At 47.7% G+C, this 18,029-nt stretch overlaps 1 protein-coding gene across 2 annotated transcripts in view; it reads right to left on the bottom strand.

Annotated features, from left to right (window-relative positions):
- The window catches only part of LOC141052934 (uncharacterized), a 33,622-nt gene extending 24,392 nt beyond the window's left edge, over positions 1–9,230 (bottom strand). Inside the window, exon 1 of one of the 2 annotated variants that reach the window (XM_073550265.1) lies at positions 9,169–9,230. In XM_073550265.1, coding sequence (XP_073406366.1) covers positions 9,169–9,195 — 27 coding nt within the window. In that variant the 5' untranslated portion in view covers positions 9,196–9,230. The remainder of the gene's footprint in view (positions 1–9,168) is intronic. The other variant, XM_073550263.1, reaches the window with a different exon arrangement.
- Positions 9,231–18,029: the final 8,799 nt, after the last annotated feature.

Below are 18,029 nucleotides of genomic sequence, written 5' to 3'. Positions count from 1 at the left end.
TAATTAAGCAGTGCGCCATTATGGCCCACCCCTGATCACACCTCTTTGTAGCCCATTTCCCATTCCTTTCTCCCCTGGCAGGAGTTGTTAGAGAGGCGAAGATACTGAGGGACATTCAGCAGTCGCTGAGACTGCCGGCTGTAGACCCATATCCGTGACTAGACATGAGCCAATGGATTCAAAGGTCTCCGGTCCAGTATCCAGATCAGTGATACCTGGTGGCTGGTCAGGAGGCCATGAATCTCTAACCTTCCGGCGTTCCAGGTGCGGCTTTTGAGTCTCCAGAACTGGGATAAAGTCCTCTGTGCGTCCTGCTCATCTGTAGTTGGGACCTGAGGATTATTTTTGTTCCTTCATAGTTGTAGCAGACAGAACTTTTCTGTAGCTTCACTATATGACATTTGGCTCTACGGTGTCTGTAAGGCCGTGCTCACGTTGCAGAAATACTGATTTTTCTCTTCCGTCGGTGTCTGCACCAAACTACACAACAACATTTTTCTCTGATTATTGCTGCATTTTTTTTATTGTGTTTCACCACTTACTGTATTTGATGCGTTTTTGGTGCAGATATGAAGCAGCAGAATCTTTAGATCACAGGGGGCGTAGTTTTCATGAAATTACATCCACTTTGCTTGAACAGTTAAACACAGCAACATTTCTGTGCAAAAAAATTGCAGTGTTTACGCCATGTGTGATTACGGCCTAAATGTTTATACAAAGTGGATGTTATTTCATGAAAACTGCAAACTCTGTGCGTCTAAAGACACTGCTGAACTCTGCAGTTTTGGTGTTTTTTTTCCTCCATAGATTTCTACGTGAAGCCTGGAAAAAAACACATTTGTACCAAAAATGCATATGTGATGACACAGCATTTTATCTTAATTAACTAGACGTCTATTTTCAGTAAGCCAGGAGGAATAGACTGATGTTGTGAGCTCATTTTCTCGTTCACCTTTGATTTCCGATGAACTCCCTCTGCTGGTGAAAGGAGGTGGTGAAACTGATTTGGATGGGAGAGACCTGTCACCTGAACAGGTGGATTGCGATTGGACATCAGGAATCTCTGAGTGGATATAAGGCAGCTGATGCCCTGTAGGGTTGCTGGTGATTTCTCTGCTCTGAGCTCTGGCCTCCAGTTCAGTTCCTGTCTTTTAAAGCTAAGTTTTGCTCTGTTATTGTTCCATGAGATTTTGTCTGATTTGCTTAGTTTTGTGTTCAGCCAGCCCCGGCTGGGGCTTTGCTGAATTTCCATTTTGCACCCCTGATCGGTTTAATCTCTTTTGCTCTGTCTTCAGAATATATCGGAGTGCTGATATAGGGATTTTGAAGTCTAGTGACTTCAGGGCCGTTTTCCTATCAGACGTGTTGGGACATTTTTGGTAGGGTTTTTGCGGATTGCAGCCAGCATCTTTTCTGTCCTGTCCTATCTAGTTAGTTGGGCCCCATCGTTTGCTCTGCCTGTCTTTCTGTCTGTGTTTGTGTTTTCATCTGTTTTCACCGACAATACATGTTGGGGGCTGTCTATTGCTTTGGGGTCTGCTCTGGGGCAGTTTAGATTTCCCCTTTCTTTCTTTAGGCTTATTTATCTCCGGCTGTGACGAGGCATCTAGGACCACCGTAGGAACGCTCCACGGCTAGTTAGTTGTTGTGAATAGGATCAGGGGTCTGCAATCCGCTAGCTACCAACCTCTCCGGTTTTCTGGACTTAGCTTACAGTTTTGTTTTTACCTCCTCCGGTGACTCATTCATAACAGACTGATATCTATATGTTGACTTTTGAATTTATGTGTTTCTTTCTGGTTGGTCAAAAAAATAGACTTTTGTTCATATAAGCCTGTAATATTGACTTGTAAGTTGACATTTGAGGTAACATTGTGCTGTTATTCTGGATGACTAGTGATACAGGGTTATTGAACAATGATGTTTGCCGATATGTTAGTGCATATTGTACAGGCCAGTCAGTTTGTTTACCTGCAAAACAGAGGAGGAAAAAATATGGAAATAGATTACATAATCAATTAAACGATGGGATCTCATCACCATTGTCCCCTTTACCTCTGAAGGACAGTTATTAACTATAAAAAGGATATATACCTCCATAGACATATATACAGATATGTATCCAGTCAAGAGATCCAATGATCCAAGGAACCGAAGACTCTTTACAAAAAAAAAAAAGCCAAGACATCATCATCCATCATTAGTGGCACAGATTTAACATTCTACAGGATGTCAACTTAAGGGATCACGGTCCTGGCTGGAAGAATACAGATCTGCTCCATTGACCATCGCTGAACCATGGATATGTTTGGGGTAGTCAAGATTTGGACCCAACGGTTACCTGAGCCCCATGTATATGTTCAGGGAACCCAGGTTGTGACCTTCCAGTCAACTGGTGTTGTAACTCAATGGACAGTCATCTTCTCAAGCTTGTCACAGGTGAAGTAGTCGGCCCTGGAAGCTCTGAAGTCACAGCTGCTCTTATTCTGCCGAGTCAGCGGAAGGGTGAGACTCTGTAATGTGCACCATCTTGTGTATTGTGCTGGGACTGTTCTACGTGTAATTTGCCTGTTTTGTGGTTTGATAAAGTATTGCCACACTGTGTTGTCTGAGTAGTAGTATGCCCACGGGGAAAGGAAAGCAGGCATTCGGTGGGATGATCCCTGGTCCATATGGTTTCTGTTAGTGGACCAGGGCGCCCTTTGACCCCCTTTGTCTCCACAGCATAAAAAAGGGGGAACACACATAAAAGAAACGCAGCAAACACAATAATCACAGAAGATTGTTAGTGTGTTGTGTGCTGCAGACACCTTCACAAAATTAGCAGAATAAAACGTAGGTGAAAAAACGTAGCATGTACAGTATGTGTGAAGATGGCTTCAGCGTTATATTTTTATTAATTTTTTAATGGGTTTAATAGAGAAAGAATAGCAATCACGCTGTATAGCGACTCCAGTAAATAATCTGATCACTGTTTTGTGATCGTTATGATCGTTGACCGATATGACTGCAGGGACGTCAAATATGTTATTTGAGGATTTGTGATATTCATTATTTAATAAAGCACATTAAAAATTACATTGGGATTTTCATTTTTTTTATAGGAAGAAAAAAATAATTTCTCCCTCTAGAATGTAGAGACAAAATACACTTATATACAATGTATATCAAAGTTGAGCATATCTGTAGATGGTCGGGTGGGCTGAACTGTAATTCAAAATTCGGTTCAGGCATCTGAACGTAGCACTGAACCCAACAGAAATCAATGGGGACCCAAATTTTGGTGCTGTAAAATGGTCATGGAACTGGCTACAGGGCTGTAAAAGGAAGCGAATGGGGGTAAGAGAAGGACAAATGATCTACAAACAAATGTGAATAGGGAAATGACATAGAATAAAAAAAAAATCTTGAACCAGAAGCTGAGGTCTAAGTGAAGGTGTAGGTGGACCTGGCTGCAGTGGAGTATACCTCTAAAAAACAGGAAAGATCTGAGCCTCCTCCTGCTCCCTCTTCTGCTGTGGTCTTGGCTTCTTCCTCCCACTCACAAGTGATTTATAAAGAGTTTGCAATATGTTGGAATCACAGGAACCAATGTACATGGTTCCCAGCAGCCACTATTTTTCCAGGTAGGCCATCCCTGCACTCCACAAACATGTTACAAGCGCAACGCCATCACTGTCACGATCCACATAACCCCCAAAATGTGGACTAATATGTATGGGCAGTGACATTTTATCTCCCTAACTGCCCACTGGGCAAATGTAGAGGAGCTGGGAATGAGGCAGAAACCATTTTGGTGTATCCTACCACCACCGAGGATTGCTGGACGTTTTTCTGTCCATGTTGCCTTCTACTCTGCTTCCTCCACCGGTCATCCAGTCAGTGTAACACCAGCACCACCAACTTCAGCACAGCAAGGGGAAATGACAGCAGGCTGTTATGAAATTCATGTTTGTGGGGAAAATCCCACACCGTGAAGGAGCTGTGGACAGGGGTCAAACAACAAACTGAGGAGTGGTTTCTGCCGCTGAACCTCAAGCCCGCTTGGTGGTGTGCGGTAACGGGCAAAATCTCATAACAGCACTTGTCCTAGCCAGTTTGACGCACATCACTTGCCTGGTGCTTGCCCTGAATTTGGTGTTTTGGAGCTTCCTGAAAAATTGCCCCGAGAAGTCAGAGCTGCTGCAGAACGTGCAGTATGTGTGAACATTCAGCGGTTTCATCCTGCTGCTTGCCTGTCTACGCTGCAGCACCACTTCTGCCCACCTGCTCTTAGCCTCATATGCAACATACCAACAAGGTGGAACTCCACCTTGCAAATTCTCGAGAGACTGTCCCACTTCTATGCCTCCTTGAAAAACTGCTGCAGGCGATCATGGACAAGGTGGTGGTACAGGAGAAAGAAAAGGAGGAACAGGGACCATTCTCACCAGTATCAGGTCATTCGTCACAATTGGCTCGGAGAGTGGGGTCCGGTACCAACAGCGACCAGGTTTACAACTGTCTAGCCAGGGGGGCAGTTTTGTAGGAGGAGGAGGAGGAACTGTGTTCACAACAGGGTGGCACTGAAAGCAGCTCACTGGCATCACAGGCTCTCATAGAGGACAGCTTGCTTTTGCCTCTGGGTAACCTGGCACGCACGAGCCAATACATGCTGCTATGCCTAAGCAACGATGACAGAGTTGCCTGGATTGTTATCAGTTCTAATTACTTGGTGGCTACTCTACTGGATCCCCGCTACAAGGATAACGTAACATCCTTACTTCCGTAACTGAAGCGGGATTGGACAATGGGGGAATACAAGTGCACGCTGGTAGTTCATTGGAAGAACAGGACGAGGAGGAGAAAGTTGCAAATATAACTGGGGCACTGGCACCACCTTGGATGGAGGGATAGCCTAGACAAACGTGGAAAACCTTACTCAGCACACCACAACATCCAGCACCACCATCTGACACGTTCCGTATTAGTAGGTGAAAGAATATGTGTCCACATGTCTCCACATACTGTGTGATTAATCTGCCCCATTTAACTTCTGTGCTCCAAATTGGACACATAGCCTGAGCTTGCCCTTTACGCTTTGGAGGTTCTGGCCATCGGATCGTGTGTTTCGCATGACAAAAGGTGTGATCACAGAAAGGCGCAACCGCCTGTCCACAGCCAACGTGAGCAAGTAGACTAGTATACTGGCTGCACCTACACATTGCTATAGTCCACCACAGTTTGTTCATTTTATTTGGCATTCCCAATGTTTTGGGGCCTCACCAAAAAACACAAGAAGCTGTTTCGCAGAGTACCCCCCCTCCCCAGAGGCTGTTTTGACGAGTACACTCACACAAGCTTTTTGACAGAGTCAGCACCCAGAACTTAATACTGTCCCTCAGTCGAGTTGTGTCCTGTCCCTATGCTAATTAGAGCAGAATGGCTGTGCCACAGGCCGGGTCACATGGTGCGTCGGCCAATTACAGCTATGCCAATAATTTATTCAGAATCCGATCATCAACACCGGTCATGGTACAAATCCCTAACTTTACAGTTCAGGTTTCCTCATCTCTACTCATTCCTTCAGATGATACTGACATTTCAGTAAAAATACAATATGGGGTAAAGCAAGAACTTAATTGTGATTTGGCTTGGAAAAAGATTGGAACATGAGGCCTTCTCACATGACTTCAGCGTACACACGGATGGAAATGCCACTCTCCCTCTTTTTTCCTTCTATTGTTGCTGTGCTGCACCAGCTGGAGACATGGTAATAATATTGTTATATGGTTGAAGATCTGTGGGACCTGGATCCCTTAGATTTGGACTGGTTGGGACGGTTCTTCCCCAACGGATTGAATCTGTATGAGACAGCGCTGCCCGGGAGCTGAAATCAGGCTATTGCGCCTGTGTGTTTCTGAGTCCCCAGATCCCGCCCCACAGTGTGTTATGAAGTCCCCAGATCCCACCCGACAACATGTAACGGCGGCAAATACAAAAGAAGGAGGCGGTGCGGGGACGCTGTAGAGGGGGGTTGATGGACAGCTGGGAGGCGGCGACACTCCATACTTCTGTGACAGGATGCAGGTATGAGGAACAATTTATAAAAGTCTATATTTTGGCATTAACGGGGGTCAGAAACACAAGAGCCACCTTCACAGAATGCAGCCTTGGCGGGGGGGCGTGACAGGTTTCCTTTAATGAGAAAAAAATAGCTTTTGAATTTGAGTGAAAAAAGGGGTCTGAATACTTTCCGTACCCACTGTATGAGAATTTTTATCAGTAATAATATTGTCACATACACACTAGTTATCAATAAGATTCATAGCATTTTCGGAGATTTATTATTACTTTATACTGACATTCATGTTCATATTGCTATTTTAGCAATTATTTTTCTAGGTTGTAATGGTCTATTTACTGGCTTTTTCACTTTTCTCATGTTCCAGAGTGTACTACTCCAGTCACTTTTCTATTGTATAATTATTAGCATTTATTAATGGAATATTTTAAGTAATGTTATATATTACTATATCTGATCGTGCTGCTTCTTCTATGTCGCTAAAGGTATATGATATGTAGTTTTGAAGGGATCACTTATTTTGTATGAGGAATATTAGTTTTGTATCTAGCTATTGCCCCATATCACTTCTTCCCTGTGCCTCAAAACTACTTGATCTGTCCTCCCACCTCTGCTCCCTCTTCAACCGCTTACATTCTGGCTTCTGACAGCATCACTCCACTGAAACTGTCCTAACTAAAGTCACCAATGACTGCCAAAGCCAAGCGACACCACTCTGTCCTCTTTCTCCTGGACCTGTCCTCTGCCTTTGACACAGTGGACCACTCCCTATTACTACAGACCCTCTCATCTCTTGGCATCACAGACTTGGTCCTATCTTGGACCACTTCATACCTAACAGACCGAACATTCAGTGTCTCCCACCCACACACCACATCCTCACCTTGCCCTCGATCTGTCAGAGTCCCACAAGGTTCAGTCCTAGGGCCCCTGCTCTTCCTCATTTACACCTTCGGACTGGGACAGCTCATAGATTCTTACGGCTTGCAGTATCACCTCTATGCTGATGGCACACAGATCTACCTCTATGGACAATAATCTGTCCCCGGAATGTCTCCATTACATGTACAGCTCACCCCTCAGATAACAGCCCCTCATACATCTATAGCACCGGCCCGGGGCCACATCTCCAGACCTGGGAACCTGATCCAGGAGGGCGGTGCTGTGTCCCGAAGTCATCTGTATCTGCACCAGGTGTGGGGGAAGGGAGGATTTATTTATTAGGAGGTGAGTGGTGCCATGTTGAGGGGGGCAACTTGTACTATCATAATGTGTGTGGGGGATGGCGGTACTGTGGGAACATTATACTGTGTGTGAGGGGATGGAGGCACTATGGAAACATTGTACTGTGTGAGGGGGATGGTGGTACTGGGGGAACATTATACTGTGTGTGGGGGGATGGCGGTACTGGGGGAACATTATACTGTGTGTGGGGGGATGGCGGTACTGGGGGAACATTATACTGTGTGTGGGGGATGGCGGTACTGGGGGAACATTATACTGTGTGGGGGAATGGAGGTACTGGGGGAACATTATACTGTGTGTGGGGAATGGCGGTACTGGGGGAACATCATACTGTGTGTGGGGGGATGGCGGTACTGTGGGAACATTATACTGTGTGAGGGGGATGGTGGTACTGGGGGAACATTATACTGTGTGGGGGGATGGCGGTACTGGGGGAACATTATACTGTGTGTGGGGGATGGCGGTACTGGGGGAACATTATACTGTGTGTGTGGGGGGGATGGCGGTACTGTGGGAACATTATACTGTGTGTGTGTGGGGGATGGCGGTACTGTGGGAACATTATACTGTGTGTGGGGGGATGGCGGTACTGGGGGAACATTATACTGTGTGTGGGGGGATGGCAGTACTGTGGGAACATAATACTGTGTGCGGGGGGATGTCGGTACTGGGGGAACATTATACTGTGTGTGGGAGGATGGCGGTACATTACACTGTGTGAGGGGGATGGTGGTACTGTGGGAACATTATACTGTGTGAGGGGGATGGTGGTACTGGGGGAACATTATACTGTGTGAGGGGGATGGTGGTACTGGGGGAACATTATACTGTGTGTGGGGGGATGGCGGTACTGGGGGAACATTATACTGTGTGTGGGGGGATGGCAGTACTGTGGGAACATTATACTGTGTGAGGGGGATGGCGGTACTGTGGGAACATTATACTGTGTGTGGGGGGATGGCGGTACTGGGGGAACATTATACTGTGTGCGGGGGGATGGCAGTACTGTGGGAACATTATACTGTGTGCGGGGGGATGGCGGTAATGGGGGAACATTATACTGTGTGCGGGGGGATGGCGGTAATGGGGGAACATTATACTGTGTGTCGGGGGATGGCGGTACTGGGGGAACATTACAGTGTGTGTGGGAGGATGGCGGTACTGGGGGAACATTACAGTGTGTGAGGGGGATGGTGGTACTGTGGGAACATTATACTGTGTGAGGGGGATGGTTGTACTGTGGGAGCATTATACTGTGTGGGGGGGATGGTGGTACTAGGGGAACATTATACTGTGTGTGGGGGGATGGCGGTACTGGGGGAACATTATACTGTGTGTGGGGGGATGGCGGTACTGTGGGAACATTATACTGTGTGAGGGGGATGGCGGTACTGTGGGAACATTATACTGTGTGTGGGGGGATTGCGGTACTGGGGGAACATTATACTGTGTGTGGGGGGATGGCGGTACTGGGGGAACATTATACTGTGTGTGGGGGGATGGTGGTACTGGGGGAACATTATACTGTGTGGGGGGGATGGTGGTACTGGGGGAACATTATACTGTAACATAGTAACATAGTTTTGAAGGCTGAAGGAAGACCTTATGTCCATCTAGTTCAGCCTATTTTTAGTGCAGCTGTTCTGCATTGTTGATCCTGGGGAAGGTAAAAAACCCACAGAGTAGAAGCCAATTTTCTCCATAGGGAAAAAATTCCTTCCCCTAAGCTGGGTCAACCATCTACCTATAATATTCTGTTATTCGTAACCTTCGTACAACAGAAAAAGCACCAAAATAGTGTCAGCACTGAAAGGGTTACTGCCCCCTGTGCTCAGTAATGGGGAATCTCCAGCACCTACCTCCACCTGCAGAGCCGCACTCCACATGGTAGATGCTAGACTGTATGGGCTCCTTCCAGGTGTGATGCCATTTCTGGGGGCGTGTCATACCGAGAGGAGGCGTATTCTGACAGCAAAGGCAGGAAGAGAAGGGTTGTTCTGTGCGCACAGGACCTGTGATGAGGTCACAAGAGGGGAGGAGTCAGGGGTCACCTGATCAGGGGCCTCAGTGTATGCAGGACTCTGCTGTGCTGGTTGTCATGGTGCTGGATGAGGGGATGTTTCTGTGTGGGGTCAGGAGGGGTTTACAGGGTGGATGTAGCAGAGCCGTGTGTGTACGAGGTGTACGGAGCAGAGCCGTGTGTGTATGAGGTGTACGGAGCAGAGCCGCGTGTGTACGAGGTGTACGGAGCGGAGCCGTGTGTGTATACACCTGTATAAGGATCTAGTGACGCAGTGTAGACTGTTATTCAGCATTGCTGCTTCCTCAGATTGTCAGCTCTTGTGATCAGGCCCCTGCTCCTCGCTCCGGTCTCTCCTGTACAGTGAGGCCTCATTATATCCCTGTATAAGGATCTAGTAACACAGTGTAGACTGTTATTCAGCATTGCTGCTTCCTCAGATTGTCAGCTCTTGTGATCAGGCTCCTGCTCCTCGCTCCGGTCTCTCCTGTACAGTGAGGCCTCATTCTCCACCTATATAAGGATCTAGTGACGCAGTGTAGACTGTTATTCAGCATTGCTGTTTCCTCAGATTGTCAGCTCTTGTGATCAGGCCTCTGCTCCTCGCTCCGGTCTCTCCTGTACAGTGAGGCCTCATTATACCCCTGTATAAGGATCTAGAGACGCAGTGTAGACTGTTATTCAGCATTGCTGTTTCCTCAGATTGTGAGCTCTTGTGATCAGGCCCCTGCTCCTTGCTCCGGTCTCTCCTGTACAGTGAGGCCTCATTATAACCCTGTATAAGGATCTAGTGACGCAGTGTAGACTGTTATTCAGCATTGCTGTTTCCTCAGATTGTGAGCTCTTGTGATCAGGCCCCTGCTCCTCGCTCCGGTCTCTCCTGTACAGTGAGGCCTCATTATACCCCTGTATAAGGATCTAGTGACGCAGTGTAGACTGTTATTCAGCATTGCTGTTTCCTCAGATTGTGAGCTCTTGTGATCAGGCCCCTGCTCCTTGCTCCGGTCTCTCCTGTACAGTGAGGTCTCATTATACACCTGTATAAGGATCTAGTGACGCAGTGTAGACTGTTATTCAGCATTGCTGTTTCCTCAGATTGTGAGCTCTTGTGATCAGGCCCCTGCTCCTCGCTCCGGTCTCTCCTGTACAGTGAGGCCTCATTATACCACTGTATAAGGATCTAGTGACGCAGTGTAGACTGTTATTCAGCATTGCTGTTTCCTCAGATTGTGAGCTCTTGTGATCAGGCCCCTGCTCCTTGCTCCGGTCTCTCCTGTACAGTGAGGTCTCATTATACACCTGTATAAGGATCTAGTGACGCAGTGTAGACTGTTATTCAGCATTGCTGTTTCCTCAGATTGTGAGCTCTTGTGATCAGGCCCCTGCTCCTCGCTCCGGTCTCTCCTGTACAGTGAGGCCTCATTATACCACTGTATAAGGATCTAGTGACGCAGTGTAGACTGTTATTCAGCATTGCTGTGTCCTCAGATTGTCAGCTCTTGTGATCAGGCCCCTGCTCCTCGCTCCGCTCTCTCCTGTACAGTGAGGCCTCATTATACCCCTGTATAAGGATCTAGTGACGCAGTGTAGACTGTTATTCAGCATTGCTGTTTCCTCAGATTGTCAGCTCTTGTGATCAGGCCCCTGTTCCTTGCTCCGGTCTCTCCTGTATAGTGAGGCCTCATTATACCCCTGTATAAGGATCTAGTGACGCAGTGTAGACTGTTATTCAGCATTGCTGTTTCCTCAGATTGTCAGCTCTTGTGATCAGGCCCCTGTTCCTCGCTCCGGTCTCTCCTGTACAGTGAGGCCTCATTATACCCCTGTATAAGGATCTAGTGACGCAGTGTAGACTGTTATTCAGCATTGCTGTTTCCTCAGATTGTCAGCTCTTGTGATCAGGCCCCTGCTCCTCGCTCCGCTCTCTCCTGTACAGTGAGGGCCTCATTATACCCCTGTATAAGGATCTAGTGACGCAGTGTAGACTGTTATTCAGCATTGCTGTTTCCTCAGATTGTCAGCTCTTGTGATCAGGCCCCTGCTCCTCGCTCCGCTCTCTCCTGTACAGTGAGGGCCTCATTATACCCCTGTATAAGGATCTAGTGACGCAGTGTAGACTGTTATTCAGCATTGCTGTTTCCTCAGATTGTCAGCTCTTGTGATCAGGCCCCTGCTCCTCGCTCCGCTCTCTCCTGTACAGTGAGGGCCTCATTATACCCCTGTATAAGGATCTAGTGACGCAGTGTAGACTGTTATTCAGCATTGCTGTTTCCTCAGATTGTCAGCTCTTGTGATCAGGCCCCTGCTCCTTGCTCCGGTCTCTCCTGTACAGTGAGGTCTCATTATACCCCTGTATAAGGATCTAGTGACGCAGTGTAGACTGTTATTCAGCATTGCTGTTTCCTCAGATTGTGAGCTCTTGTGATCAGGCCCCTGCTCCTCGCTCCGGTCTCTCCTGTACAGTGAGGCCTCATTATACCACTGTATAAGGATCTAGTGACGCAGTGTAGACTGTTATTCAGCATTGCTGTTTCCTCAGATTGTCAGCTCTTGTGATCAGGCCCCTGTTCCTCGCTCCAGTCTCTCCTGTACAGTGAGGCCTCATTATACCCCTGTATAAGGATCTAGTGACGCAGTGTAGACTGTTATTCAGCATTGCTGTGTCCTCAGATTGTCAGCTCTTGTGATCAGGCCCCTGCTCCTCGCTCCGCTCTCTCCTGTACAGTGAGGCCTCATTATACCCCTGTATAAGGATCTAGTGACGCAGTGTAGACTGTTATTCAGCATTGCTGTTTCCTCAGATTGTCAGCTCTTGTGATCAGGCCCCTGTTCCTCGCTCCGGTCTCTCCTGTACAGTGAGGTCTCATTATACCCCTGTATAAGGATCTAGTGACGCAGTGTAGACTGTTATTCAGCATTGCTGTTTCCTCAGATTGTCAGCTCTTGTGATCAGGCCCCTGCTCCTCGCTCCGCTCTCTCCTGTACAGTGAGGGCCTCATTATACCCCTGTATAAGGATCTAGTGACGCAGTGTAGACTGTTATTCAGCATTGCTGTTTCCTCAGATTGTCAGCTCTTGTGATCAGGCCCCTGCTCCTCGCTCCGCTCTCTCCTGTACAGTGAGGGCCTCATTATACCCCTGTATAAGGATCTAGTGACGCAGTGTAGACTGTTATTCAGCATTGCTGTTTCCTCAGATTGTCAGCTCTTGTGATCAGGCCCCTGCTCCTCGCTCCGGTCTCTCCTGTACAGTGAGGCCTCATTATATCCCTGTATAAGGATCTAGTGACGCAGTGTAGACTGTTATTCAGCATTGCTGTGTCCTCAGATTGTCAGCTCTTGTGATCAGGCTCCTGCTCCTCGCTCCGGTCTCTCCTGTACAGTGAGGCCTCATTCTCCACCTATATAAGGATCTAGTGACGCAGTGTAGACTGTTATTCAGCATTGCTGTTTCCTCAGATTGTCAGCTCTTGTGATCAGGCCCCTGCTCCTCGCTCCGGTCTCTCCTGTACAGTGAGGCCACATTATACCCCTGTATAAGGATCTAGTGACGCAGTGTAGACTGTAATTCAGCATTGTTGTTTCCTCAGATTGTCAGCTCTAGTGATCAGGCCCTTGCTCCTCGCTCCGGTCTCTCCTGTACAGTGAGGCCACATTATACACCTGTATAAGGATCTAGTGACGCAGTGTAGACTGTTATTCAGCATTGCTGTTTCCTCAGATTGTCAGCTCTTGTGATCAGGCCTCTGCTCCTCGCTCCGGTCTCTCCTGTACAGGGAGGCCTCAATATACCCCTGTATAAGGATCTAGTGACACAGTGTAGACTGCTATTCAGCATTGCTGTTTCCTCAGATTATCAGCTCTTGTGATCAGGCCCCGGCTCCTCCTCGGTTGTAGTCTTACCATGTATTGTGGCATTTTTTGTTCATATCCTTTGTGAATTAGTAAGTGCTGTGATATGTGTCGGTGCACATGATGCCTCCTGATGCAAACGCAGCTCCGTGCCTCCCTATGTTAAGTATAGTGATGTAATCTGGATCAGGATTGCTACACTTCACAACGCACCGTACCACAACGCTAGTCTGAACGCAGCCCCACTCGTGCAGCCCCTAACCAGGAGCCCCCATGTTATATACATGCTCCCAATACATTTTATTATCTTTACCACTCTGTAACACAGGGCACAAGCCCTTCTAGTGAGGCGGAAAGATCCCTGTATGACAGAGCAGCATCCGGACATAGTCTATATTATGTCTGCAGTCTGGTCCCATACAGTGTCATCACTTTCCCATACAGCACATCCCTCAATGCCGAGCATCAGTGCCGCAACACGGATCCCTGCACATGGAAGCACATGGACCCGTGTTGTCCCGGATCCGTGCTCCATGTTAATTCCCGACGTGTAGCCGCGGATCCGTGCATCTCCCTGTGCCTGCGTGTTTTTCAGATGACACAAAACTGCAATAAGTTGCATTTTTGTGCATCTGATAAAATATGCAGACACAGCGATCCGTGGGAAACGGTGACAGCTGGATGCACACGCAAGTCCCATCCGTCACCACTGAAAGTCAATGGAGACGAAAACGGATCCGTGTGCAGCCAAAATATGCAAGTGTGAAACCAGCTTAACCCTATAAGGCCATGTGCACGGATCTGCAGCGTTTCAGGCTCTGCAGCAGCTTTAGCTGCGTTGTACATAGCCATTGTTTTCAATGGTAAACTGAAAAACGCTGTGCACATGCTGCAGATTTTTCCGCGCGGATTTGCTGCAGGTTCAAATCCACAGCATGTCAATTCTTTGTGCGGAATCCGCTGCGGTTTCAAACCTCCATTGTAGAGGTGTGAAACCGCAGGGCTAAACCGCAGGCTGATCCGCAGGTCTTTTTTACCTGCGGATTTTTCCAAATCCGCAGCACCAAAAATTATGTGTGCACATGGCCTAATTATTGGGGCTGGACCTAAATCTCTGCACAGTCTTACCTGAAATCACTTTATTATATTGCTTACCCTTACCCTCAGCAAAAACTGACGCTTCTCCCTTTAGGGTTCCTGTCCTGTGTGACTGTCCTGAATCCTCCTCACTCAGGCCGGTTTCACATTTGCGCTTTATGGCGCAGCGACGGCCTGCGCACGGCCGCCGCTAAGCCCCGCCCCCTGCCAGCTCCCTGCCCGCCCCTTCCGGTCATTGCCGCCTACTAGCGCACATGGACGCTTGCGATCTGCGCACCCTAAATTTAGCATAGGGTGCGCAGATCGTGCGCTGGCCGTGCGCTAGCAGGATTGTGGCGTGCGCTGCGCACTTTTGAAGGTGTGCCCGTGTGCGCCGAACGCAGCATGTTGCATTTCGGCGCACGGCGCACCTTCAAGAGTGCGCAGCGCACGGCAAAATCCTGCTAGCGCGCGATCTGCGCACCCTATGCTAAAGATAGGGTGTGCAGATCGCAAGCGTCCATGTGTGCTAGTAGGCGGCAATGACCGGAAGGGGCGGGCAGGGAGCCGGCAGGGGGCGAGGCTTAGCGGCGGCCGTGCGCAGGCCGTCGCTGCACCATAAAGCGCAAATGTGAAACCGGCCTCACTCAGTGCTGCACTGCTGAGTCGGGGGACTTTTAACTAATAGTATACGTGAGAGTCTACATGAGACCAATTTGCTGAGTCACTTGAGTTTAACCCCTCTACAGTCACATGCCATATACTGTATGCCATGCATGCATGTCTGAAGCTAGGAGGAGTGTATCACTTTCAATATTTCCACTCACTCCAGCACAGACAGCACACATTTCTCTCTGTCTCCTGACAGCTCCGCCTCCTCCCAGATAAATCACTGCCACTGCCTGGCGCCAGAAAAAGAAAAAAAAAAAAAAAGAACCGGCTCGTACACAGTGCAGAGCCGGCTCATTTCGTTCTCAGCGGGGAGCCGGCTCTTTGAATCGGATCGTTCATGAACGACACATCACTACTGAGCTTAGTCCCGGGGAGTCTGTCGCTCTCTACCTTACAGATTTTGTGCACCTTGGTAGAAGTCTCTCCCGACTTCTTACATAGGCTGGAATCACACTATACACATGAAAAATCGGTCCGAGACTCCCTGCCGAGTCACGCGAGTTTAATGCGAGTACAATCCAATTGCAATGCAATCTCAACATGAGCTTTTACATAGAGCTGTATCATTTACACATCGTTTTCAAAGGAAATAGTCGTCAAATTACACATATAATAGAATAAAAGCTGGCAGTTCATGTGCCGCGTACAGTAATATCAAAGCGTGACACGTTAGAACATATATACACACAGGATACATAGATGTCAGTGACATATATATATATATACATACTAGATTAAGGCCCGATGCTATCGCATCGAGAGGATAGTGACACACCTCTTGCCATGATAACCCTCAATACACACACACCTCCTCAACATACACTCCTCTCACCTTTCACCATCTCCACTCACATCCACTCACTCTTTCACTCCACATACGACCCTTTCTCTCACTCCGTCTCTCATACTCACACTGTCATCGTCGCTGCTCCATGATCCCCGACATCTTCCGCCGGCGCCATCCTGGATCCCGACGTTGTCCACGCCGGCGACATGTTCTTGCGGCCATGCCATCTTGAGTATTCTGAAATCCTGCGAGTGGACATTAGTGGAGATAGTGAAAGGTGAGAGGAGTGTGTGTTCAGGAGTGGTGTGTTGAGGGTTAACATGGCAAGAGGTGTGCTGTGACGTCACCAGTTACAACTGGACGGAAGTTGTTACAACCCGGAAGCTGCTTAGCGCATTTATTATAGTAGATTAAGGCCCGATGCTATCGCATCAGGAGGATAGTGACACACCTCTTGCCATGTGAACCCTCAACACACAGTCCTCCTCAACACACCACACCACCTCAACACACACTCCTCTCACCTTTCACCATCTCCACTCACGTCCACTTACTCTTTCACTCCACATACGACCCTTTCTCTCATTCCGTCTCTCATACTCACAACGTCATCGTCGCTGCTCCACGATCCCCGACATCTTCTTCCGCCGGCACCATCCTGGATCCCGACATTGTCCACGCCGGCAACATGTTCTTGCGGCCATGCCATCTTGAGTATTCTGAAATCCTGCGAGTGGACATTAGTGGAGATAGTGAAAGGTGAGAGGAGTGTGTGTTGAGGAGTGGTGTGTTGAGGGTTAACATGGCAACAGGTGTGCTGTGACGTCACCAGTTACAACTGGACGGAAGTTGTTACAACCTGGAAGCTGATTAGCGCATTTATTATAGTAGATTAAGGCCCGATGCTATCGCATCGGGAGGATAGTGACACACCTCTTGCCATGTGAACCCTCATACATACTCCTCCTGAACACACCACACCGCCTCAACACACACTCCTCTCACCTTTCACCATCTCCACTCACGTCCACTCACTCTTTCACTCCACATACGACCCTTTCTCTCACTCCGTCTCTCATACTCACACCGTCATCATCGCTGCTCCACGTTCCCTGACATCTTCTTCCACCGGCGCCATCCTTGATCCCGACGTTGTCCACGCCGGCGACATGTTCTTGCGGCCACGCCATCTTGAGTATTCTCAAATCCTGCGAGTGGACATTAGTGGAGATAGTGAAAGGTGAGAGGAGTGTGTGTTGAGGAGTGGTGTGTTGAGGGTTAACATGGCAAGAGGTGTGCTGTGACGTCACCAGTTACAACTGGACGGAAGTTGTTACAACCTGGAAGCTGCTTAGCGCATTTATTATAGTAGATTAAGGCCCGATGCTATCGCATCGGGAGGATTGTGACACATCTCTTGCCATGTGAACCCTCAACACACACTCCTCCTGAACACACCACACCGCCTCAACACACACTCCTCTCACCTTTCACCATCTCCACTCACTCTTTCACTCCACATACGACCCTTTCTCTCACTCCGTCTCTCATACTCACACCGTCATCATCGCTGCTCCACGATCCCCGACATCTTCTTCCACCGGCACCATCCTAAATCCCGACGTTGTCCACGCCGGCGACATGTTCTTGCGGCCACGCCATCTTGAGTATTCTAAAATCCTGCGACTGGACGTTAGTGGAGATAGTGAAAGGTGACAGGAGTGTGTGTTGAGGAGGAGTGGTGTGTTGAGGGTTAACATGGCAAGAGGTGTGCTGTGACATCACCAGTTACAACTGGACGGAAGTTGTTACAACCCGGAAGCTGCTTAGCGCATTTATTATAGTAGATAGATGTATCACACCTATGTTTTTATGTGGATAAGATATTTACATAGTGAGCCTCAAGAAGGACAGTATTACTGATGTATGTAAAGTGCTATTGAAATAATAGTACTCTATTAATAAATAAAAAATTAATTATTATTACCTAAGTTATGTAGGTATGTGTTAGCTATGTAGTTGAAATCTACGTATGTTTGCCTAAATTTTTTTTGTTTTTGCCTTTTTTTTTTTAATCTATATATACCTATACCTATGTATATTTTTATGGATTTAAATATGTCTATGACATATATGTGAAAGAGATAATTAGTGTAAGATATATCTATCTGCTTAAAATATTTATATATATAACATATATCAAGCTATGTATAGAAGTCTTAGAAGTCTATTATCTATATCTATTTAGAATGTAACTATTATTTATATATCTATATATCTATCAATTCCAGGACCAACTTAAATAGTTTAAAG

The sequence above is a fragment of the Dendrobates tinctorius genome, unplaced genomic scaffold (assembly GCF_039654945.1).
Source record: "Dendrobates tinctorius isolate UK_male_01 unplaced genomic scaffold, ASM3965494v1 ptg000164l, whole genome shotgun sequence".
Classification (NCBI taxonomy): domain Eukaryota; kingdom Metazoa; phylum Chordata; class Amphibia; order Anura; family Dendrobatidae; genus Dendrobates; species Dendrobates tinctorius.
Note: the sequence above shows the minus strand (reverse complement) of the source record. Positions and strands in the feature narration are given on the sequence as shown.